The 24,953-nt window shown below is 60.3% G+C and overlaps 1 protein-coding gene and 2 long non-coding RNA genes across 3 annotated transcripts; 1 reads left to right on the top strand and 2 right to left on the bottom strand.

The window, feature by feature from the left end:
* The first annotated feature begins 1,573 nt into the window (after window positions 1-1,573).
* On the top strand, window positions 1,574-18,756 carry ANO9 (anoctamin 9). The gene is made up of 24 exons (XM_065685564.1): window positions 1,574-1,657; window positions 5,937-6,002; window positions 6,219-6,335; window positions 6,530-6,666; window positions 6,973-7,022; window positions 7,836-7,894; window positions 8,348-8,430; window positions 9,557-9,691; window positions 9,784-9,880; window positions 10,639-10,699; window positions 11,664-11,746; window positions 12,129-12,233; window positions 12,847-13,011; window positions 13,082-13,118; window positions 13,560-13,671; window positions 13,865-13,922; window positions 14,049-14,146; window positions 14,294-14,463; window positions 14,917-15,069; window positions 15,535-15,682; window positions 16,627-16,746; window positions 16,934-17,027; window positions 17,127-17,239; window positions 18,014-18,756. Exons 1-24 carry the CDS (start codon window positions 1,652-1,654, stop codon window positions 18,039-18,041), a joined length of 2,295 nt encoding a protein of 764 aa, XP_065541636.1. The 5' UTR covers window positions 1,574-1,651; the 3' UTR covers window positions 18,042-18,756.
* Window positions 1,994-6,711, bottom strand: LOC136017342 (uncharacterized). The gene is made up of 3 exons (XR_010613908.1): window positions 5,719-6,711; window positions 3,783-3,898; window positions 1,994-2,241 (listed from the first exon to the last, which is right to left on the bottom strand). It is a non-coding gene; the product is annotated as an uncharacterized LOC136017342 (long non-coding RNA).
* Window positions 18,757-19,776: 1,020 nt separating the features above from the next.
* Window positions 19,777-23,861, bottom strand: LOC136017341 (uncharacterized). The gene is made up of 2 exons (XR_010613907.1): window positions 23,547-23,861; window positions 19,777-20,793 (listed from the first exon to the last, which is right to left on the bottom strand). It is a non-coding gene; the product is annotated as an uncharacterized LOC136017341 (long non-coding RNA).
* Between the last annotated feature and the right edge of the window lie 1,092 nt (window positions 23,862-24,953).

Raw genomic sequence — 24,953 nt, 5'->3', positions numbered from 1 at the left:
GCGTTCTCCCACATCAGGGCTAAAGGCAGTTTCCCTGCCCCGGCCAGCCCTGCAGGTCTCCTTTGGGATGCTCAAGTCCTGCCCGCTCCTTCCCCTGCTCCATTTCCTCACCCGCAGCAGGACCCTGGAAAACAACTTCCTTTATTCCTGTTTTAAACTCACAGCTCTGGTTCAGAGCCTGGTCAAGGCACTTGGCAAAGCCACAGTGGTGCTGGCTCCACTGGGAGCACCATTCGGGAAGCGCTGCCTTTCCCGATGGGATCGCAGCCGGATTGCCCTCCAGGACTGCCCTTACCTAAGAGGAACCCGCAGCAACAGGGAGGCCTGCGAGCCGCGGCTTCCACACAGCGCCTTCCCCTCACCCCTTGTGTAAACAGCCCTGCCCTGCTCCAAGCCATAGACGGCTCCACGTGGACCGAGCGTGTGTGCACAGGGCACAAAGCACCCAGTGGCTGCCCCAGCATCCCAGCGCAGACGGCATCAGGAAAGCAGGGGCTGCAGCAGTGGTCCTCCGGTAACTCCCACCTACGAGCAGTGACAGCGTTGGAGGAGCAGGAGGGCTCCGAGGAGCGGTCAGAGCACACTTTGATGCTTCCCCTCCCCAGCGGGAGGAGATCCCGGCTCTCAAGGGCTATAAAACGCTTCCAGATGTTCCTGTCATCAATGACACCAAACCTTGACGCCCCTCACAAAGCTGTCCCACATGGGGACAAACAGCGCAGGACTTCCAGCGCGGGCGTTGCCAGCCGGATTGGTGCGAGGAAGGAATCCTCGGTCCCTGCTCTGTCCTGCCCGGAACCCGCATTTCCTCCGAGGTTCACAGAAGGGTTCCGAGGCCACAGAAGGAAACCAAAGCGGTGCGGAGCGAACCGGGCACGGTCCAGGGCAGGCAGGGAGCCGCACTCGGGTGGAAAAGCCTCGGCGCAGCCTCCTCCCTTACCTGGGGCTCAGGCTCTGCCTCTTGCCCCGTTAAACTCCCCCTGGCCCCATCCCATCGGCTCCCGAAGCCGGCGCTGCTCCCCCCACCCCCCCACCCCGTCCTCTCACCCCACCTCCCCCCCGGGGCCCGGCCGCCCCCAGGCTCCGCTTCGGTTTCTGCTCTGAGGTTTCCGCACCTCGTAAGGACCCTGCATAAGGACCCTTCATAAGGACCCTTCATAAGGACCCTTCATAAGGAACCTTCATAAGGACCCTTCATAAGGAACCTTCATAAGGACCCTTCATAAGGAACCTTCATAAGGACCCTGCATAAGGAACCTTCATAAGGACCCTTCATAAGGACCCTTCATAAGGAACCTTCAGCGCCCGCAGAGCCCCGGGCTCCTCCAGCCCCTCCTGAGCCCGGCGCTGCCCAGGGCGCAGCACGGACGGGCCGGGGGGCGACGGTGCCGGGGCGAGGGGAAGCGGCTCCGAGCGGGGCGGTCCCGGGCTCGGCGCTCCTCGGGCTCGGGCAGCCCCGCACCTCCTCCTCCTCCTCCTCCTCCTCCTCCTCCTCCCCCCGCCCGGGGCCGGGCAGCGGCAGCCGCACGCGGAAGCCGAATCCCTGCGGGCTCCAGGTGAGAGCCGGGGCAGGGAGCGGAGGCTCCGCGGGACCCTGCGGCGCTCCCCGGGGCGAGGAGGGAGGCTCCGCTCCGCCCCGCTCCGCTCCGCCATGCAGGTAGGACGCGGGACCCGCTCCTCCGGGGGGTTCGCAGCACCCCGGAGCCCCGGCGCACGGGGCACAGCGGGCTCGGGCTCTGCCGAGCGCTCTGAGCCCTGCAGAGCCCCCGATCCTCTGCCCGGGGAGCGCCCTCATTCCTACCATCACAGGGGTACGGGTGTGCGGGGCCAGCTCCGCCATGCCCGGTCCACGGGGACCAAGCCGCACACAACACCCGAGGTGCCGCAGGGCCGCCCGTGGCCCCATGTGTTGGCACCAGAGCACAGAGGTGCCAGAGGATGGTTTGGACCGGGACCGGGTCTTTAGCTTGTATAAAACCAGGAAGAGGCGCTGCGAGGTGGCGGCCCCAGAGGCTTCAGGAGCACCTCAAGTAAAGCAAGGGGAGAGGGGAGATGAGGTTTGTTTCTTTAGCTTGGAAAGACGAGGGGTGGGTTTCTCCTGTTCAGAAAGGCAGGGAGACACAAGAGTGAGACAGCTCCGGAACGACCGCGTGTGTCAGTGCCTGCTCCATGGGACAGACACGTTTCTTGGGAAACGATGAGGTAAAGCTGGAAGTGCTCTGAGCCATCACAGTGCGCATCCTGAGACGACAGGGATTTGATCACCCTGGTGTGGGTGACAGGAACCACCCAAACCCTGCCCGGTCCCCGGTTAGGAAATAAAACAAGGACAGGAGATGCCACCCGGGTGCATTGCCTGAGTTACTCACTCAGGTGAGTGCATTCCAGCCCAGGAGCGCCTGCTCTCCTTGCCCTGGATCCGATAACCCCACACTGGGCAGGGGGTACCTGGTCTGTACCATGGGGACAAGGACCCCCTGATAGAGCAGGAGAGAAACCTGCTCCGGGGCAGGGAAACCCTCTTTAACACTGAAATCTCTGCTTCTCCTTGTGCCGGCTGCTTCTCCCACACCTTTGCACAGCAGAATTCCAGCCCCAAGGGAGGAAAGAGGGAAAGGCCCCGTCCTCAGTGATAACAGGGATTAGAGTCCAGGGTTTATCCAGCAGCGCCAAGCAGCTGCACATGGGACCGATCTGCCTGCCCTGCGCTGCAGAGTGAAGCCATCACCAGGCAGGGTCCTGGTCCCTGGGATGGGAAGTGAATGGATGCAGGAGAATGAGTGACCCCGACCCCTGCTGCAGGACTCAGCTGCCTCCAAGTCACATCCAGCCCCAGAGCAGGCTGGGCTCCTGCACAAGCAGCCATGGTTCAAAGCTGCCTTTGCCCTGTGATGGACCCAGCCTGCTGCGATGCTGCTCTCCCATCACCAGGACCTGCGCATCCCACCCCGCACTGATGCAGGATTTACCGGTTACCCCACAGAGCTGGGCACTGGGGGCGGCCTGTGCTAAACAACCCACAGATTCCTGCCCGATTCAACCCTGTGCACCAGGCACTAAATCCCATCACTGTGGGAACACAGAGGGATGCCGGGTCCTGCTATCCTGACATCCTTATCACCTACAGATCTGTACATGGGTGGCCCGAGCAGCATCCCAGTGCTGGGGAGGGACTCTTCATCAGGGACTGCAGTGACAGGACAAGGGGTAACGGGTTCAAACTGAAACAGGGGAAGTTTAGATTGGATCTAAGGAGGAAATTCTTTCCTGTGAGGGTGCTGAGGCACTGGAATGGGTTGCCCAGGGAGGTTGTGAGTGCTCCATCCCTGGCAGTGTTCAAGGCCAGGTTGGATGAAGCCTTGGGTGGGATGGTTTAGTGTGAGGTGTCCCTGCCCATGGCAGGGGGTTGGAACTGGATGATCTCAAGGTCCTTTCCAACCCAAACCATTCCCTGATTCTATGACTCTTGGGGTTTGACTGGAAAATCAGAGTGCATCAAGTCCCTGATGGGATTAGAAATCAGGGATTGCTGCTGCAGGAAGGTGGGAAAGCAGGGCAGGAGCTGGCTGCATCAGGTCAGGGACCAGCAGGTTATGACTGGGAGTGCTGATGGAGGAGGATGCTCTGGGGGTGCTCTGCAGGCTCAGCCCCAGTGCCCTCAGGGAAGATCCAAGGCACAAGCAGGGGCTGGCAGCTCCATCAGGGATCCAGGGATAACGTTCCAATAGCCCAGCCTGGCTGCACAAAGCCCAGTGGCTGGATACATCCCATTGTGAGCCTACCTTGGCAATCCCATCCGCCGCTCCCCAGGAAAGGGATGCACTGGTCAGGATGCTTCGGCTCCGGAGCCGGGAATCGTGCTGTAGGTGGTGGAGCTGGGGGTCACCTGAAAGAGAAGCTGATACCAGCAGGTCCATGCACCCCGTCTTGAGCTGCTGGGGTCAGCAGCAGCAGGGCAGCAGTGCCGGGGTGACCCCAGTGGCATTAGAACACCCTAAACCCCTTGTTCCCAAAGGGCAGGCTCCCCTCTGCACCAGCAGCCACCACAGGGAATCCCGGCAGGATGAGGCTGACAGGGACCAGCCAGGCAGCAATGGGATAGATCAGCACCAGCACCAGAGCCGCAGCAATGGGGCAGAGCCCAGTGAGGCTCCCGTCTGCACCCAGAGAGGGGCTCTGAGCCAAGAGCTGCTGCACCCACCATGGGTTTACCCACCCGGGGAGACCAACCCGAACCAAAGCCCAATTACCCCAGCCCCAAAACCTGCTTAGGGCTTGGGCAGGGCAGAGGATGCACTTTAACCCCCCACCGCCCCCATCCTGACCCAAATCGGGTGCCTTTAGCAGTGAGGAGCTCCGGTTCCTGTTGAGCAGCACCTCTGGGGGAGAGCAGCCCCCTTCCCACTTCATCTCTGCTGTCTCCTTGTGGCTCTCTTGCTCGGGATGATGCCTGGTCCTAGATCCCCGTGTGAGGACGCGTTTCATCCCTCCCCTCATCCCAGGCTCTGCTGCTCCCATGGCCTCATTCCCCAGTGAAAGCTCTGGGGCCAGATCTTACATCAGGGCACGGTTGCACCAGAGCTTGCAGCCGGATGAACCCGTCTGCCCGGCCCCGGTTCAGGTCACGGTGTCCTCGGTGGCCGCGCTGATACTGGCGATGCCCCCATCCCCCGGCAGCTCCGTTCTGCTCCTGCCCTGCGGCCCCGTGCGCATCCGTGCGGCCACGGAGAACGGCAAACCCGGCGCCCCAGAACGCGAGGCTTGAGACAGGATCCAGCGCCCTGCTCCCAGCACGATCCACGGAGCGTGCCCTTACCGAGCCCACTGCAGTCACTGGGACCTGGAGCCTGACGCGCTCCTGCACATCCACTGGAGGCCTGGTTGGACCCATCCCCTCTTGCCCAAGAGGGAGCTGTGGCTGCAGAACCAGGCACGGTGAGATCACACCAAGGGGGTCGGGCATTGAGGACAGGGACAAAGTGGTCTGAAGATGATGTGCCCCAGCTCTGGGTGCCCACGGGCCCCGGGCCACCCAAGGGTGCTCAGTGCAGCATCCGTCAGCAGAGGGATGGGAAATCACAGCGGGCACTTTGCTCCGTGCCCCCCCGAGCCGCACCACTGCGGTGCCTGAGCCTGGAGCAGCGAGGGGGAGCATCGCCATTCACCCCTTTCTCTTTGGGGCCCGTAGCTCACAGGAGGTGCCCAGGCAGACCAAGCCCCAGCTCACCCTCCCCGCTGCCCCTTGGCCACAGACAGAGGCATCCACAAAGATTCATTTCCTCCTGCCCTGCTGCAGCCTGTCCCATCCGGCACCCCACCATCACAACTGAACGCGTGAGGTCCCATCATCACAACGTAAAACTCCCTTTCCCACTCACACCAACACCCCAGCAGCGCCCTGGCTGACAGGAGCACCCCAGTAAAGGGCGGTGAAAGCCGCTGCAGCAGGGACAGAGGGGCCGAGCGCTGACACTCTTTAGGTACAAACGCTGGGGCATCGGGTGAGACAAGGAGGAGCGAAGCCCAGAGCAGAGGGAGGGTTTCTCCCATTCGGTTCCCTGACAGCCCCGGTGTGCAGCAGACGTTGGATGTGATGAGTCCAAGAGGAGGCTGCGCACTCATCCAGGATCCCCAGTACAGAGCCAGACTGGGGTCAGGAACACCCCACACCGGAGACAGGAGCGTATGGGAGGAGGCTCCAGGCAAGCCTGCTCTCACCCTCTCCATGGGCATCCGCAGGGAAGCAGCCAGTGGGTCTCCAGCTGACGCAGTTTCAGCTGCACGGGCTCTCTTCTGATGCACCGCAGCCTGGTCCTGGTGCCCGCAGCAGGCTCTGCTCTGGGCATCCCGCTGCCACGCACACATCCGCAGGGAGAGGTTTGCTCCGTGCCCGGACACGGAGCCTGCTGACGCCTCCGCTGCTTTTCTCTTCCCAGGATGAGATCCTGCTGACTCCCTGGAGGGATTTTCCTGCGGAAGATGCGGAATCTGTCCCCTCCCTGGTGAGTTCTGCGCCCTCTGCACCCGGAGAGCTCAGCACAGCCCCAAGGGGAGAGGGGCAGTGCCAAGGCAGCAGCTGCTTCCCTTTCCCCATCCTTTCTCCTGCTCATTCCCCACCCCAGGGGCCTCATGATCCAGCTCCAAACCCCCGAGAGGCTGGAGCAGGGAGCGCTCTCCCCTTGCCACCCCGTTAATTCCCTGCTGGTTCCTGTGGGCAGGATGAAGAGAAGTGGGATTTTGTCCTGGTAAGCGACATCCACGAAGTGGGCAGCGAGAGGGAGATCAAGAGGAAGAAGTTCCTGGATGAGCTGAGCAAGAAGGGGTTCACCATCAAGGTGAGGAACAGGCACTTGGCTCTGTCAGGTACCCGGGATCCAAGCCTGGTTTGGGCTCCTGCATCCCAGGAGATGGGAGAGACCGGAACCATGGAGCCCATCAGTGCTGGGAAATGAACCTCTTGCTCAAGGGGGCCTTGCAGCTCTGCCCCATTCCTGCAGTTTCCTCCCATCCCTTCTCTCCCTGCCATTAGAAAATCGAGGACCAGAAGCTCTTCTATGGAGTCCGTGCCCCGAAGCTCCTCTTCCGGCAGTACCAGTGGCTCCTGAGGAACCCCGACAGCCGGCAGCAGAGCCCCGATGGCCAGCACGACGTAGCAGTGACCACGAGGTGGGTGCTGAGCTGGGACGCTCAACGCCAGCACCGTGTGCTTCCCTTTCCCCACAGCAGCATCCCCATGCCAGCAGGGCCTGGCTTTCCATGCTCCACAAAGCCACCTCCACGTCCCACAGCCAAAGCTGCCAGTGCCCAACAGCCGGATTCCCGTTGCTTCCCTGCTTCCTTCCCTGGATTTTGGTGCCCACCTTCTCCCTTCCCTCCCCGGTTTTCCAGGGCCCCACAACACAAGCAGTGCAAGTAGTGCACAAGTGCCCGTATCCCCAGAGCAGCCTTGAACCACACTTTCTCCTTGCTCAGGATACGGATCGTGAACTTCATCCTGCAGAACACGGTGACTCCCGAACTCGGTAAGGGAACGGGGCCGCAGGGATGCTGCTCGGAGGGGTCTGCACAAGGCTCCTGCCCCATGCTGGGCACAGGCACCCCAGGGGGATGCAGAAGGGGGACAAAGCCAGGGCACAGCTCAGGCACAGAACTTGTGCTGCATCCGGAGGCTGGGACATCGGGGGTGCAGGACCCAGCTGCAGCCCCTACTCCCTCTCCCCAGGCCCATCGCTGCTCCTGGTATCCCCCCCTGGCCCTCCAGGATGAGCACTCGGGGTGCTGGCTCTGAGCATCCACCCCAATACAAGCAGGCTCTCGGGGCACTGGCTCTGAGCATCCACCCCAGTACAAGCAGGCTCTTGGGGCGCTGGCTCTGAGCATCCACCCCAGTACAAGCAGGCTCTCGGGGCGCTGGCTCTGAGCATCCACCCCAGTACAAGCAGGCTCTTGGGGCGCTGGCTCTGAGCATCCACCCCAGTACAAGCAGGCTCTTGGGGAGCTGGCTCTGAGCATCCACCCCAGTACAAGCAGGCTCTTGGGGCGCTGGCTCTGAGCATCCACCCCAGTACAAGCAGGCTCTTGGGGAGCTGGCTCTGAGCATCCACCCCAGTACAAGCAGGCTCTTGGGGTGCTGGCTCTCTGGCTCTGAGCCCTCCTGGCTCGCTCCCAGCCCAGCACCGCCCGTGGCGCAGCTGCACATCCGCAGGGATTAGCGTTGATCCCGCTGATCCCAGCCTCTCCCAGGCTTCCCGTCTGCTGCCCTCCGAGGCCTGGGGTGCTCCTGCCTGGCAGAGCAGAGCCGAGCCCCACTGACCCCCCCCCAACTCTGCCTCCAGAGAAGCTGCGGGACCTGATCAAGAAGAAGGTTTTCGAGGCCGCGTTTCCCCTGCACGAGGTGAGGCCGATGGTGCATCACGAGGGGATGGGGCACGGCCACGGGAGGTGGAGGAGCAAGAACAGGGGCGGACCTTCGGGTCAGGCAGGGCTGCATCCGGATGAGGGCACAACAGAGCTGGCAGCGGCAGCCTGGGCACCACAGAGCCATGGGATCAGCCAGGCTGGAAGAGCCCTTCAAGCTCACCCAGTCCAACCATTCCCCAGCACTGCCAAGGCCACCACTGACCCATGGCACTGAGGGTTTGTGAGCACTTGCAGGGCCGGTGCCTGCAGCCCTGCCCTGGGCAGCCTGTTCCAATGCCTGAGCACCCGCTGGGGCAGGAATTGTTCCTCAGCTCCATCTAAACCTGCCCTGGTGCAGCTTGAGGCCGGTTCCTCTTGTCCCATCCCTTGTCTGGGTATCGAGGCTCTCCTGATATTCCTGTGTCCAACCAAGTTCTCTGCTCCCCAGAAAGGAGAGCTGAGCGAATTCCTGAAGGAGAAATGGGCTCGCTGGAGAGTTATCTTCTGCCGCCAGCCCATCGAGAAGATCAGGTAACGCAGCACGAGGGGCACAGAACGTCCTGCAACCAAAGGGCCCACCTGAAACCCAGGAGCTTTATGCCCTTCGCCAGGCTCCTGTTTCCCTTTACATCATTACCTTGAGCCTGGCTCCCCCCCCCCTCAAGCACTGGGCTCCTTCTGAAGCCTGAGAGCTCTTTGCCAGGGGCCATCCCTGTGGCACCAGCTCCATCTGCTCATCACAGCATCAAAGAGCCCCACAGACACAAGGGTTTGATGAGCCCCTTTGGTTTCCAACCACTTCAAAGGGAAGGTGAGGTGGGAGCAGAGCATCAGAGGCTGAACCTGGGGCCTCGGGCACAACGAGGGCTCCCGGAGCCGGGTTAGCACTGGGGGAAGAGCACGGCTCTTGTCTCAAGGGGGAAGGAAGCAGCACCCGGCGCTTGGGAAGTGAATCCCCTGGAGCAGAGGAGGGGAGGCAGAGCCATCAGGAGTCAGCATCCTGCTCACCCCTTCCAACCGCACCAGAACTAACGGGATACTGCCTCCAGGAGGCAGGAAAAGCATGGCAGGGGGGCTGAGCCACCGCAGCCCGCACCCCTGCAAGCCTGGCATATCCAGAGCTGCTCTGCAGGCACCGATTGCAGCTTGGTCCCTCACCATTCCCACCTCTCTGACTTGGCATACACCGGTCCCACAGGCATCTCCCCTTTCCTCCTTCATGGAAAGGCAGGAGCAGCACCCATGGGACCATACCCCCTTCATCTCACCGAGAGCAGGTCCCCTGTGGCAGATTAACCGGGGGGCGGGTGAGAAATAAAGCAAAAGGGAAAGAAAAGGCCACCAGGAGACCCCCAGTTCTTTTCCTTGCTGAAATCCCCTGGGAATGCTGCATAGAAGCATAGAATCATAGAATAGTTAGGGTTGGAAAGGACCTTAAGATCATTCAGTTTCAACCCCCCTGCATCCTGAAGCTCTTCTCCAGCAGGGCTGACTCTCTCCATCCCAAGCCCCAGACACAGGCATTATCACACCTGGACCCTCACCCTTGGGACTGTGAGCATCCCGTGGGGCCCTGAGCATCCCGTGGGGCATCCCATGGGGCCCTGAGCATCCCGTGGAGCCCTGAGCATCCCGTGGTCCCCGCTGTCCCGCTCAGGTGGTACTTCGGGGAGAAGGCAGCGCTGTACTTCGCCTGGCTGGGCTGGTACACGTTCCTGCTGGGCATCGCCGCCGCCGCCGGGCTCCTGGTGTTCGTGGCCGGGATCACGGTGTTCAACTCCAGCCAGGTGAGGTAAGGCCTCGGGAATGCCGGGCGCAGCCCGCTGGGCTCCGGGCCGCTGGCGCCCCCTTTGCTGCCCCCTCTGCCCCTTCCTCTCCTTGCAGCAAGGAGATCTGCGAGGCCAAGGACACCATCATGTGCCCGCTCTGCGACCAGCAGTGCCCCTTCTGGCGCCTCTCCGACACCTGCACCTATGCCAGGGTACGCAGCCCCTTCCCAAGGCAGCCCCTTCCTTCCCGAGGCAGGCTGCCCCTTCCCTTCCTTTCCCTTCCCTTCCTTTCCTTTCCTTTCCCTTCTTTCCCTTCCCTTCTTTTCCTTCCCTTCTTTTCCTTTCCATTCTTTCCCTTCCCTTCCTTTCCTTTCCCTTCTTTTCCTTCCCTTCCTTTCACTTCTTCTCCTTCCCTTCCCTTCTTTTTCCTTCCTTTCACTTCTTTTCCTTCCCTTCCTCTCCTTTCCCTTCTTTTCCTTCCTTTCCTTTCCCTTCTTTTCCTTCCTTTCCTTTCCCTTCTTTTCCTTCCTTTCCTTTCCCTTCTTTTCCTTCCCTTCCCTTCCTTTCCTTTCCCTTCTTTTCCTTCCCTTCCTTTCCCTTCTTTTCCTTCCCTTCCCTTCTTTTCCTTCCCTTCCCTTCCTTTCACTTCTTTTCCTTCCCTTCCTTTCCCTTCCCTTCCCGAGGCAGGCTCATGGCACAGGACAGGAAACGCTCCCAGCTCGTGCTGCCCCAAACCACCGGGAACTAAACCCACCCCAACAAACCGACTACAACACAGGAACCCTCCACTAACCCCTGCACTAAGGAGGAGGAGGAGGGAGATCACGGTCCCCATCACCAGCAAAGTCCCACCGTCCATCCCCTTCCCGCAGATCACCCTCCTGCAGCACCTCTGCCTGCCTCGAGGGGACCAGGGTGGCGAGAGCCCCCCCCAGCCCCTGCACCCACCACCGTGTTCCTTGGTCTCCAGGTCACCCACATGATCGACAACGAGGGGACAGTCCTGTTTGCCATGTTCATGGCCATCTGGGGTAGGTGGCTTGGTGCCGAGCGCACACAGGGGGAGAGAAGGAGCAGCCTCGTGTGGCTTATGGGGAGGAAGAGGGGACACCGACGCAGCTCCACCATGCACCAGCTTTCACATCCACTTCCAGGATGCACCATTCCACATCCACCTCTTCAGCACCCCTTACCTGAAAGCTCTGCCTCCTCCATTCACCACAGCCCCCACCAACACCCCAGCAGCCCCCTCATGGCTTTTATAGTGCTTTATGAGTGGGGGATATGGGGCAGCTGCCTGGCAGTGGGGCAGCTGCAGGGAGGAGGGGCCACCATGCCCTCGTCAGCCTCCCCAGGCTGCTCCATCACCTCTCAGCTGCGCTGGAACGAGCTCGGCAGAGCCCTGCGCTCTGAGCTGATGCGGTCCCATCACCTCAGAGAACCAGAGAGCGGCTCCGGGTGGAGGGGACCCTAGGGATCACCCATCACCCATCACCCTATCACCCATCACCCTATCACCCGCACATCTCGTTTGCTTTACTACCGCAGTTACAAGCAGCACCGTAGGTGTAGGCATTGGCTCTTCGCCTGCGCAGCCATGGTCTGAGCACCGTGGATGGGGTCTGTGTGTTGCTGCGGGCTGATTTACACAGGGATGAGCTCAGGGAGGTCACTGCATGCGACAAAGGGGGTGGAAAGGGGCTTACAGGGGCACAGCTCAGGATATGAAGCCTGAACACCATCATGGCCTGTTCCGCTCGAGGGGTATTGTCCATTAACCCAGACGTGTGTGCTTGGCACCATGCAAAGTGCTCACCGGGTTCATGCCCAGTGCCTGCAGACACTGGGGCTGGTGGCATCTCACCCACCTCCATCCCCATCCCCACACGGTGCCGCGTGTCCAGGTCCCGTTGGGGGGGTTACACGATGTCCACCCCGCAGAGGGGTGACTCCAGAGCCACCCCAGTGTCACCGCGCTCCCTCCTTGCCCCACAGCCACCGTGTTCCTGGAGCTGTGGAAGAGGCAGAGAGCCAGAGTGGTCACCGACTGGGACCTGTACCGCTGGGATGAGGAGGAGGTGAGGATGCGTCTCTCCTGCTTCCAGCAGGAGCTATGGAAGCAATGCTTCATCCGGAGCTATGGAAAAGCCCCGTCACAGGGACCCCTTTGCCCAGCCCCATTCTCTGTGGATGGGAACATCTAACGGAGACACGAGCAGCAAAGCCAACATCTGGCAGCCCTGGGAGAGACAGAGCCCTGCAGAGGGCTGAGCGGATGGCAGCCACCTCACCCACAAGGGCTTGAACTCGTCCAGTTCTGGCCTCACTGCTGGGGTTGAGCATCCATTGCCCTCCCCTGTCCTCCTCTGGCGCTGCTCATCCCACAGCCACCCCTGGACATCCCAGCACCCAGGCTCTGCTGGCTCCATCCCCACGCTAGGTCCTGGTTTTGTGTTGCAGGAGGAGCTGGCCCTGGAGCTGATCAATAACCTGCAGCACGAGCCCCGGCAGTACCAGCACTCCTACTTCCGCAGCACCATCATCCTCCTCCTGGTTCTGCTGATGGTACGTGCCGGGGGACACAGGAAGACCTGGCTTTAGGGCACAAGGGCTTTCCTCCTTCCCTCCCCACTCTGCTGCAAGAGCAGCACCTCACAGCGTCCTATGGCTGGCCCTGGCACAGGGTGCCCAGAGAAGCTGTGGCTGCCCCATCCCTGGCAGTGCTCAAGGCCAGGTTGGACACAGGGGCTTGGAGCAAGCTGCTCCAGTGGAAGGGGTCCCTGCCCGGGGCAGGGGTTGGAGCTGGAGGAGCTTTAAGTTCCCTCCCAACCCAAACCTTTCCACGATATAGGTACAATTTGAGGCCATGTCCAGATGAGCTCTGTGAAGGGGGAAACGAGGGTTGAAGGGCTGGTGGTGCTCAGGGGGCTGGTGATGCTCAGACACTGGTGATGCTCAAGAGGCTGGTGGAGTTCAGGCACTGGTGATGCTCAGGGGGCTGGTGATGCTCAGACACTGGTGATGCTCAGGGGGCTGGTGATGCTCAGACACTGGTGATGCTCAGGGGGCTGGTGATGCTCAGACACTGGTGATGCTCAGACACTGGTGAAGCTCAGACACTGGTGGAGCTCAGGCCCTGGTGGTGCTCGGCGGGCTGGGACACATTCTGTCTGCACAGATCGCGGTGCTGGTGGGCATCGCGCACGCCCTCGTCATCTACCGGGTGGTGGCAACAGCGCTGTTCACGCAGAGCAGCTCCGAGTTCCTGCGCGAGCAGGCCAACACGGTGGCCGTGATGACGGGGGCCGTGCTGCACTACATCACCATCGTCATCATGAGCAAGGTGCGGAGCGGGACACGGGCAGCGCGGCTGCTCCTCGCTCTCCCACCATCACCCCTCTCATCTCCCGCAGGTCAACAGGCGCGTGGCGCTCTTCCTCTGCGACCTGGGTAAGGCTCAGCACAGCATCCCTTGGGCCCCGCATGCAGCCAGGCTCCTGTCCCCTTCCTTTCCTCCATCCCAAAGCATCCACTGCGCAGCCATTTGGGGCCAGCAGCCCCATGTGCTGCAGGGGGCTGTCCCATGGCCACATCGTGCTTTGGGGGCAGTCACCCTATGGGGCCAAGAGCCAGCAGGAGCAGGAAGCCACCGCTGCTGCAGGAGTGCTCCGTGCAGTGGCCTCCCAGCCGCAGGGCCCCTTCTCCCCGGGGTCATGGCCCGATGGAGCTGGGCTCAGCTCCACCACGGGGCTCGGATGAAGGGCAGGGAAGGCTCCACAAGGGACAGGGACTCTTCCAGCCCTCAAAGAGCCGCTGTGGCACCCAAGGGGCAGCCAGGACAAGGTCCCCCCATGCTGTGACCAAGTCCCTGCGCTTTGCTCCCTCACGCAGAGAAACCCCGGACCTTCTCCCAGCGGGAGAACACCTTCACCATGAAGATCTTCACCTTCCAGTTCTTCACAAACTTCTCCTCGCTCATCTACATCGCCTTCTTCCTGGGGCGGTGAGTGGGGCCTGGGCTGCAGAGGGACAGCCCGGTCCCTCCATGGGCGCAGGGACCCCATAGGGGACCTCAGGAGGGGCAGAGTGGGCATGGGGGTGAGGGAAGCACCTCATGTCTGTGTCAGAGCCTGGGGACGATGTCCCCATCAGCAGCGCTGGGGCTCAGCAGACGTTGCTGTTCCTTCCTTGCCCAGGATCAACGGGCACCCAGGGAACTACGTGCGCATCGCCGGCAAGTGGAGGCTGGAGGAGGTGATGCTCTGCCCCTCACCACAGCTCCTGCCCCTCCTGCCCCACGGCCCAGCCAGGTGATGGGGACCTTAGCTCCTGCCATGGCCGGAGCCCGTGGGCACAGCTCCTCTCCTCTCGCCCTCGCAGTGCCACCCCAGCGGCTGCATCACCGACCTCTTCATCCAGATGGCCATCATCATGCTGCTCAAGCAGACCATCAGCAACGTGATGGAGTACCTCAACCCGTGAGCCCTCCTCCAGCCCGCGCAGTGCTCCCTGCTGCTCCGGGCAGCTCCTGCAGGGAGTAACCCTGCTCTCTGGGATGGGGCTCCCTCCCTCCCCTCCTGGCCCCGCTGTGCTGCAGGCAGCACAAAGCTCTCCCTCCCTTGCAGCTGGATAAGCCACCAGCTACGCAGGAAGTGGCTGCGGCGCCCCAAGAAGAGGAGGATGATGTTAGGGGAGGAAGAGGAGGCCGAGGACCCCTGCAAGAGGCAGTGGCTGAGCAATTATGAGCTCAACGAGGTCAACATCTTCAGCCTGTTCGATGAGTTCCTGGAGATGGGTACGTGGAGCAGGGGGTCAAGGAGGAGGGATGCGGGTGCAGAACCACATCTCCCCCTTGCCTGGAGAGAGCCTGATGATGGGGAGCCCAAATGTAGACAAGGGAGAGCTCTGAGATGAGCTCCATCAGCCCTGGCTCAGCAAGATCATCCCCAAACAAGAGAGCAGGCAACGGCCTGGCCTTGGGCCCCTGCTTGGACCCTGCTCTCCTCCTGCAGTGCCAAGGGAGTGGCTGTGAGCCCAAGCTCAACCTGTGCTCTGTGGGACCCCCGCAGATCCCCCTCTCCAACAGCCCTGTGGGAGGTGGGGGTCCCCTGCGGGGTCCCCAGGACAGGTCTATATCCTCCTTTCACCCCCGCAAAGCCCCTCTGACACAAAGCCACCAGGCAGGACAAACCCGATGGGATGTCTATGGTGTGGGGGCTGCACACCAGCACCCCATTGCCCCTCGCAGTGATCCAGTACAGCTTCACCACCATCTTCGTCGCCGCCTTTCCCCTCGCCCCGCTGCTGGCCTTCTGCAACAACCTCTTCGAGATCCACCTGGATGCCATCAAGATGATGCGGCTGCACCGGCGCATGGTGCCCAGGAAGGCCAACGACATCGGTGAGACAGGGCACAAGGAGCCTCCTCCTTCCTGCACCACTGCTGCTGCCAATGGTGCCAGTGCGAAGCCTTTTCCCCAGCGTGAGGCCCATGAGCATCCCTTGGCCAGGGAATCATAGAATCTGAGAACCACAGAGTGCTTTGGGTTGAAGAGACCTTAAGGTCATCCAGCTCCAACCCCTGCCCCGGGCAGGGACCCCTTCCACTGGAGCAGCTTGCTCCAAGCCCCTGTGTCCAACCTGGCCTTGAGCACTGCCAGGGATGGGGCAGCCACAGCTTCTCTGGGCACCCTGTGCCAGCGCCTCAGCACCCTCCCAGGGAAGAGCTTCTGCCTTAGCTCCAACCTGAGCTTCCCCTGTTTCAATTTGAGCCCATCACCCCTTGTCCTGTCCCTACAGGCCCTGCAGACCTTGAGCAGTGGCTGTGAGCTGTCCCAGGGCCTCACTGACCGCTTCTCTCCCGCAGGAATCTGGCTGCTGGTCCTGGAGGCCATTGGCATCCTGGCTGTCATTGGGAATGGGCTGGTGATCGCCATCACCTCTGACTTCATCCCCGTGCTGGTCTACAAGTACACGTACAGCCCCTGTGTGACCGAGAACAGCACTGGCGTGGAGTGAGTACTGCCCATCAACCCTGCCTGCAGCATCCCTGCCTGCAGCATCCCTGCCTGCAGCAACCCTGCCTGCAGCATCCCTGCCTGCTGCATCCCTGCCTGCAGCATCCCTGCCTGCTGCAGCCCTGCCTGCAGCAACCCTGCCTGCAGCATCCCTGCCTGCAGCATCCCTGCCTGCAGCATCCCTGCCTGCTGCAGCCCTGCCTGCAGCATCCCTGCCTGCAGCAGCCCTGCCTGCTGCATCCTTGCCTGCAGCAGCCCTGCCTGCAGCAGCCCTGCCTGCAGCATCCCTGCCGGCAGCATCCTTGCCTGCAGCAGCCCTGCCTGCAGCAGCCCTGCCTGCTGCATCCTTGCCTGCAGCAGCCCTGCTTGCAGTGTCCCTGCCTGCCTCACTGCCGCCAACACAGCGGTAGGAGGCAGTTGAGCCCTTCCGCACACCAGGATGTGGGGAAAGGGAGCAGGGGAGGGTTTCCCTGATGGCTCCTTCTTCAGCATCCCAACCAGCCTCTTGCTCACAGCACCCCTCTGGTGGGTAAACTGGAAAGAGCACCACGTAAGGACTGGGTGCCTACATGTGCCCTCTCCTCCCGTCTCCTCTGACCTCCAAGCCTTTACTCACTGGCCAAGTCCATCAAACCGGACAGAAGCCTCAGAGACATTAATTTCCCCAGGCTTTGTGAAAACGGGGAGCCAGGGAGGGAAGGGGGAGCCCCAGATGGGTGCTGGCTCCCCTGGAAGGGGAGGCTACAACCCGTGCTCAAGCACACTACCAGCCACCCGAGAAGCCACACACCAGGGAACGCACACAAAGGAGAGCTGCAGCCAGACAGGCTCTGCAGCAATCAGAGACCCTGTGTGCTGGAGAAGACGCAGGAGCTGTGGGTTGGGGCTCACCACAGCCCCTGGTGCAGCCGTGGACCCACAGCCACCGCGTCCCCCCGCAGCTGCTCCACCGGTTACATCAACCACAGCCTGTCCACCTTCCGCGTCCAGGACTTCGAGTTCTACACAAAGCTGCCCCAGATGCCACCGGGCTTTGGCACCAGCAACATCACAGAGTGCAGGTAACAGCAGCCCGTGGCCATTGCCCACCGGCATTCCCGAGCCCCTCACTGGGACACCCAGCCTGGAGCCGGGGAACCCACCTGGGGTGGTGGGGAGTGCTGGGAGGCAGCTCCTCTCTGGTCCCATGGAGGAGCCGAGGCAGGGCACAGGGGACCCTGTGCCAGCATCCACGGGGCTGTGCTGCAGGTACCGGGACTACAGGAACGCCGATGACTACAGCTACACGGTGCAGTTCTGGCACATCTTCGCGGCCCGCCTCGCCTTCCTCATCCTCTTTGAGGTGAGCACCCACGAGGGGAGGCGGGGGTGAATGAGGAGGATGGTGACAGGGGATGGGGCTGGGCCCGGGGAGCTCCTCACTGCCCCTTGCTCTGTGCAGCACGTGGCTCTGTGCGTGAAGCTCATTGCAGCCTGGTACATCCCCGACGTGCCCCTGTCAGTCAAGAACACGTTCCTGGGCAGAAAGCACAGCGACCTCCGGAAGGAGCTCAGGTGGGTGATGCTCAGGGTCCACACAGGGCCCAGCCTCCGGCAGGAGATGAGGTCCAAGCGCTCCAGAGCCCCACAGCAGGGGGTCACTCACCACCGCAGGCACCGTGGGGCTGCTCCCACCCCTGCGGCAGCTCCATCACCCTTCTCAGGGTGGCTTCTCCCCCAGCTCCCAGCCCACAGCCTCAGCTACAGCAGAACAGGCTCTTTTTAAGATGAGGTGCATTACTCATAGCTGAGAATTCATCTCTCTCCATGCCCGTGGCTTCACTCACTAGCTCAGCTGCCTGCTTTTAGGCACTCAAGGCCAGTGAGATGAGTCCCATGGTAAGTGTTCACCATTTAGTGCTCACCAGAGGAAGGGGCTGCTTCATTTGGGCTTTCCCTTTGGAAAAAGAAGAGCTCCAAGTTAAAACAAGACACAATTTTGGCCAATTTTTCCATTTAAACTTCAGCTGGAAACAGAACTGATGCAGCCGGAAGCCACAGGCTGGGCCGCCCTGGTGCTGCTGTCCCCCATGCGCTGAGCCCTGCTCACGGTCACCAGGTCCCTGCTACCACCACAAAGGCCAGGCACAAGCAGAGCTGAGTGTGCAGGGCGCACCACGCTCCCACTGTTCAGCCGTCAGCCCCCGGCTCCCCTTGCTGCAGGGATTTCTCTCCACACTGTGTCACTCCTTCTCCACTTAGTTTTGGCAAACAGCCTGCTCCCACAATCCCCATTGCTTCCCAGTCACCCGGTTCCCTTCCACAACAGCTCTCTCCTTTCCCCCCCAGCATGATGGAGTACTCCACCGAGGTGTAGCCTCTGCTCCCGGAGGAGAAACACGGATTGAGCCCCCTCCCAGCCCGGCAGTGCCGTGGGTGCGGAGGAACCACCGCAGCAGCGCAATGGGCCACGTGTCCCAGCTGTGACCGGGCTTGGACTTGAGCTGGGAAGTGACAATGTGATGGTGGCTTTGCAGGAGCAGGGTGATCTCTGCCTCCACAAGGAGGAAGGAATTGTGGCAGAGCCAGGAAGCTGGCTGAGAAGCTGGGACCATGCATGGGGCAGCATCCAGCCGCTGCAACTGAGTGTTGTTGGGCTTCCTCATCGACACCGCCTCAATGTGCGGCACAGGAAGGGCATTTACCTCGCTCCAGGTTCCCTCTCCAGCTCTTCTTTTGCACTTTGGACCCTGCTTCCTCTGCCTCCAGCGACCTCTGGCTCTTGCACCACCGAGACGCTCGAGTCCTTCCTCCTTCACCACAGCCAGCGCCATCCTCCTCTCGACACGGCCACCACGAGGCTGCAGCTCCAAGCCCCTGGTTTCCTGGATGCTGGAAAACGAGAGTCGTTCCCTTGACCGAGCTTTGCTCCGGGCTCAGCTGAGACCCTGTGCCTGCCCCAAGCACCCCACAGTTGTTCCTGGCTCAACTACCACGACCAAAGCAGGAAATAAAGCTAAGACCCATGTGGAGACAGCAGCCAGGGCTTCGGCTGTGCTCACACTGGGGTCATCCCACCCCCCTCCTTTGCCACCCACAGAAACCACCCCCAAAACTGCTTGTGTCTTCATGTGGATAATCAAAAGATGCTGGAGCTGAAGCTCCCCAGGGCCACCCTGGGTGGGTGACCCCATAGTGTGGGTGCTGCCTGGTGAGAGGCTTAAGAGAAGTCGGTGCTTTGGCCATGCACAGTGGGAAACCGCTTGTTAAATGTGCTGGGGTGACAGAAACACTGAGCTGCACAGGCAGGGCTTTAGAGGGCTCTGCTGCTCCAAACCATGACCTGCGAGCCTGAACCCAACATTCCTCCACCTCCTCCCTGTCTGCAGCAGGGAGCAGGGTTAGAGCCAGGCTGGACGCGTGGCACAGCAGCACTGCAGCCTGTCTCACCTATGTGCACGCCCAGCCTCCAGCTTTGCTCTCTGCCAGGTCTACCTTTAGCAACCCTGACTCCAGGCTGCTATTTGTGCTTAAGGAACAAAGTCTCTGCTCATTGCCGCCCAGGAATGATAAAGAGCTGCCCAGGAACGATAACGTGCCCTCAGATATGTGACTTCACTCGTTGCGAGTGCAGGAACAGCCCTTTGATGCCCATGAGATTCCCCTCCCCTTAGCTCAGGCCTGCACAGCCTCACTAAATGGGGTTTGCAAGCGTCTGGGGACAAAGCTCTTCTCTTAAATGTCCCTAATTCCAGTTAAAGGGGAGGCAGCAGCACGGGCTGGGTGACCCCAGCTCCATTTCCAGCTCCCTTATGGTCCTTGTAAACAGGAGGGTAAATCCACCAAAGCCTTTCAAAGCTTTAGAGTCTTCTTTCTTAATAAGAACTGGAAAACGTAACTGGGTTGTGAGTTTAACCCCGAGCTCCACCCTTCCACCCCCTCCTCTATAAAATGCCAAGAGGCGCCTCCCAGTGCCAGAGGGGAATACTGGGATAAAGTGAATGAGATGTGGGTGCCACAGCGTGGCTGTGTGCGTGCGTGCACACGTAACAGCAGTGACAGCCACCCCCGAGCTCAGGGAGACACAGATAAGCAAACATCAGCACCATAGGTCAGGAACAAGTACTTCATTAGGGTTGATTTGCCTTGGCCTGTAATTAAGAGTCCTCAGCAGCCCTGAGAGAGGAGCAGGGATCGTGACTCCGGGTCTGTTACTACGCGGCTCCTCATCCTGCAGCAGTATTCTCATTTCTGGGACTTGGAAGCAAACCTTGGCTTCGTATCAATGGCCCTGGAACACAGTCACCTGGCAGCTCTAAAGAGCTTTCATGTCATCAGCTTCAAGCTGTCAAAGGCATCAGGAACTGGCTGTTAATGAGCTCACACTGTAATCCTCACTCACCCACTGGCTCACAGCGAGCATCTTAGAATCACAGAATCATAGAATAGTTTGGGTTGGAAAGGACCTCAAGATCATCCAGTTCCAACCCCCCTGCCATGGGCAGGGACACCTCACACTAAACCATCCCACACAAGGCTTCATCCAACCTGGCCTTGAACACTGCCAGGGATGGAGCACTCACAACCTCCCTGGGCAACCCATTCCAGTGCCTCAGCACCCTCACAGGAAAGAATTTCCTCCTTAGATCCAATCTAAACTTCCCCTGTTTCAGTTTGAACCCGTTACCCCTTGTCCTGTCACTGCAGTCCCTGATGAAGAGTCCCTCCCCAGCATCCCTATAGGCCCCCTTCAGGTACTGGAAGCTGCTATGAGGTCCCCACGCAGCCTTCTCTTCTCCAGGCTGAACAGCCCCAACTTCCTCAGCCTGTCTTCATACGGGAGGTGCTCCAGCCCCTGAGCACCCTCGTGGCCTCCTCTGAACTTGTTCCAGCAGTTCCATGTCCTTTTTGTGTTGAGGACACCAGCACTGCACACAATGCTCCAGGTGAGGGCTCACGAGAGCAGAGTGGAGGGGCAGGATCATCTCTTTCGAGGTGCTGCAGCAACGCAGGAGGCGGCAGGACAGGGGCTGCAGGACACAGCCTCAGCTCAGGAGGGTTCAATGGAGGGTTCAGATGCAGAGCTGGGCCTCTCCACGGGGCTCTCCCAGCAGAGACATGCCTGAGAACTGCAGAGAAAGGCACCGGCGTTAACTCGGCCTCAAACCTTCACTCCCAAGAGCATGGAAAACCACCCGGGATCTGGCAGGGAAGCGACACCAGCCCCGCTCCCAGCCCTCCTTTCAGTCCTGTGACCAAAACCACCTCCCCTCCTCGACTGTAACTTACCCACACGAGCAACTCTGACGGACAAGCAAGGCCTCATCAGCTCCCATCCTGCTGCCAAACCCTCTCATTCCCGGGACTTGCGCTTGTTCCTTGTGATTATCCCCCAAACCCCTTCACACCGCTCCTGCAGCGTGACAACCGAGCGGCCCTCCCTGGGGGAGCTCATTAACACCTGCGGCCCTGGCCACGCAGGCTCCGCGCTGGAGGGCATGGACCAAGGGGCTGACCCAGAGGGTTAACCAATATACAAGGGGCTTAGAGGAATTCGCTTGCTTAAACAAAAGTCTTGTCTGTTCTAAACACCTATCATACCTACTGAGCAGAACAAAGGCACAAACTACTGAAAGGGGAGAAGCAGAGGTCTGGTTCTACTGATAAGCAACTATTGACAAGGAAAAGCGGATGCCTGAGTCTATTGATAAGGGGGAGAAGCAGATGGTTTATGGCTGGGATAGCGACCAAACCCTAAGGCCATGTGCGAAGATTAAAAGGTGAAAAGTTTAAGAAGAGGAAGACTCATTTACTTCATCTTGAAGACTTTTTGGAACAAGTCCAGAGGAGGCCACGAGGATGCTCAGGGGCTGGAGCACCTCCCGTATGAAGACAGGCTGAGGAAGTTGGGGCTGTTCAGCCTGGAGAAGAGAAGCTGCGTGGGGACCTCAGAGCAGCTTCCAGTACCTGAAGGGGGCCTACAGGGATGCTGGGGAGGGACTCTTCATCAGGGACTGCAGTGACAGGACAAGGGGTAACGGGTTCAAACTGAAACAGGGGAAGTTTAGATTGGATCTAAGGAGGAAATTCTTTCCTGTGAGGGTGCTGAGGCACTGGAATGGGTTGCCCAGGGAGGTTGTGAGTGCTCCATCCCTGGCAGTGTCCAAGGCCAGGCTGGATGAAGCCTTGGGTGGGATGGTTTAGTGTGAGGTGTCCCTGCCCATGGCAGGGGGGTTGGAACTGGATGATCTTGAGGTCCTTTCCAACCCTAACTATTCTATGGTTCTATGATTCTAAGACCCCCTGCCCACAGCAGGAAGACTCATTTACTTCTTCTTGATATGACCATGACCAGAGGGGGGCACTGCGCAGGTGCAAAGGACCTTCTAGCTCATTATAATACGAAGCGGGGATAGATACTAAATATGTATAGGCGTATCAGTAATCTAATGAATATGTATACCTTAAGAGAATAAATGTAAAGGAAAAATGACCCTGGGTGTGCGTACTTTGGAGGAGCTATCCCCATGCACCTCAGCCCCTCTACTCTGCTCTTGTGAGACCTCACCTGGAGCATTGTGTGCAGTTCTGGTGTCCTCAGCATAAAAAGGACATGGAACTGCTGGAACAAGTCCAGAGGAGGCCACGAGGATGCTCAGGGGCTGGAGCACCTCCCGTATGAAGACAGGCTGAGGAAGTTGGGGCTGTTCAGCCTGGAGAAGAGAAGGCTGCGTGGAGACCTCAGAGCAGCTTCCAGTACCTGAAGGGGGCCTATAGGGATGCTGGGGAGGGACTCTTCATTAGGGACTGCAGTGACAGGACAAGGGGTAACGGGTTCAAACTGAAACAGGGGAAGTTTAGATTGGATCTAAGGAGGAAATTCTTTCCTGTGAGGGTGCTGAGGCACTGGAATGGGTTGCCCAGGGAGGTTGTGAGTGCTCCATCCCTGGCAGTGTTCAAGGCCAGGTTGGATGAAGCCTTGGGTGGGATGGTTTAGTGTGAGGTGTCCCTGCCCATGGCAGGGGGGTTGGAACTGGATGATCTTGAGGTCCTTTCCAACCCGAACTATTCTATGATTCTAAGACCCCCTGCCCACAGCAGGAAGGCTCATTTACTTCTTCTTGAGATGACCATGACCAGAGGGGGGCACTGCGTAGGCGCAAAGGACCTTCTAGCTCATTATAATACGAAGCGGGGATAGATACTAAATGTGTATAGGCGTATCAGTAATCTAATGAATATGTATACCTTAAGAGAATAAATGTAAAGGAAAAACGACCCTGGGTGTGCATACTTTGGAGGAGCTATCCCCATGCACCTCAGCCCCTCCATTCTGCTCTTGTGAGCCCTCACCTGGAGCATTGTGTGCAGTTCCGGTGTCCTCAACATGAAAAGGCCATGGAACTGCTGGAACAAGCCCAGAGGAGGCCACGAGGATGATCAGGGGCTGGAGCACCTCCCGTATGAAGACAGGCTGAGGAAGTTGGGGCTGTTCAGCCTGGAGAAGAGAAGGCTGCGTGGGGACCTCAGAGCAGCTTCCAGTACCTGAAGGGGGCCTATAGGGATGCTGGGGAGGGACTCTTCATCAGGGACTGCAGTGACAGGACAAGGGGTAACGGGTTCAAACTGAAACAGGGGAAGTTTAGATTGGATCTAAGGAGGAAATTCTTTCCTGTGAGGGTGCTGAGGCACTGGAATGGGTTGCCCAGGGAGGTTGTGAGTGCTCCATCCCTGGCGGTGTTCAAGGCCAGGCTGGATGAAGCCTTGGGTGGGATGGTTTAGTGTGAGGTGTCCCTGCCCATGGCAGGGGGTTGGAACTGGATGATCTTGAGGTCCTTTCCAACCCTGACTATTCCACGAGTCCATGACTCTATCAGCATACCTACTTCACAACTTCAACGATCCGCGTATCCGGGCCATGCCCACGGCAGCTGTGCTCCAGCGGGATTCTCTCAGTACCTTGCCCCCAGACAAGGCCAACAGCGCCGATATCCACAAATCCCCAGCAAGGACCGGGAACTGCGGGTGTTTTCCCAAGGGAACAGCCCCACGGGCCTACCTGTAACCCCTGCCTCTGTGCATACACACGTTCACTTCACCACGGCACCGGGCCCCACCCGCACTCGCCTGCATCCCCCAGCACGGAAGCTTCCCCCCGGTGGTGTGGGGGAACCCCGGAGCCGCACTGACCCCATCACCGCCGTTATCCGGCCCCACCGTCCCCCGTTACACCCCGCTTCCCCGTGCGGACCGCCGCCATGTTGGCTTGGCGCGGAGCACGCTGGGAGCGGTAGTGCCGCGGCTGCAGCCACAGAGGGCGCTCAGGGGAGACAGGACTACAAATCCCGGCGTGCACCGCGCGGGCGCGCTCCCGGCCGGCTGTTGCCATGCAACCAGCGCTGTGGTGGTACCCGGGGACGGGGGGGACAGCGGCCATGGCCGGCGGGACCCGGGCAGCACAGGCACGGGAGGGAGCGGGGCCGAGCACCCCCGTCCCGGCAGCGCCGCTGCTCCGGGGGGTTCATTCCCTTCTCCCCGCACCGGGGAGCGGAACCGCCGTGTCCCGCGTTGGGGCCGGCGGAAGGCTGCAGGAGCCCCTCCCGCGGCTGCGCACGCACCGCAGCCTCCGGAGGAGGTGAGAAAGATGCTGGGACCCGACAGCATCCCCGCCCCGCTCCTCCTGCTGCATCTGGGGCCTCCCAGGGGGAAAACAGCCCCTCTTCTGCCCGTTCGGAACCCAAAGACAGCGGCGGCACTGCTGTGGGCACGGCTGTGGGGCACGGCTGTGGGGCACGGCTGTGGGGCACGTTGGTGTTCCCTTCACCAGCCACAGAATCACAGAATCCCAAGGGTTGGAAGGGACCTAAAAAGATCATCTAGTCCAACCCCCCTGCAAGAGCAGGGTAACCTACAGTACATCACACAGGAACTTGTCCAGGCGGGCCTTGAATATCTCCAGTGTAGGAGACTCCACAACCCCCCTGGGCAGCCTGTTCCAGTGCTCTGTCACTCTTACAGTAAAGAAGTTCTTCCTGATGTTAACGTGGAACTTCCTATGTTCCAGTTTACACCCATTGCCCCTTGTCCTATCACTGGACCGAGGCTGCCGTTGTGCCGTCACTGTACAGAAAGCCTGTGCAGCCCGTGCAGTCTGTGCCTGGGGCGTGCAAAGGCTCCCAACACAGAATCCCAGAATCCCAGCCTGGTTTGTGTTGGAAGGGAGCTTAAAGCTCCTCCAGCTCCAACCCCTGCCCCAGGCAGGGACCCCTTCCACTGCAGCAGCTTGCTC

The sequence above is a fragment of the Lathamus discolor genome, chromosome 6 (assembly GCF_037157495.1).
Source record: "Lathamus discolor isolate bLatDis1 chromosome 6, bLatDis1.hap1, whole genome shotgun sequence".
In the NCBI taxonomy this organism is placed as follows: domain Eukaryota; kingdom Metazoa; phylum Chordata; class Aves; order Psittaciformes; family Psittacidae; genus Lathamus; species Lathamus discolor.
This window is presented reverse-complemented; position numbering and strand designations above follow the sequence as displayed.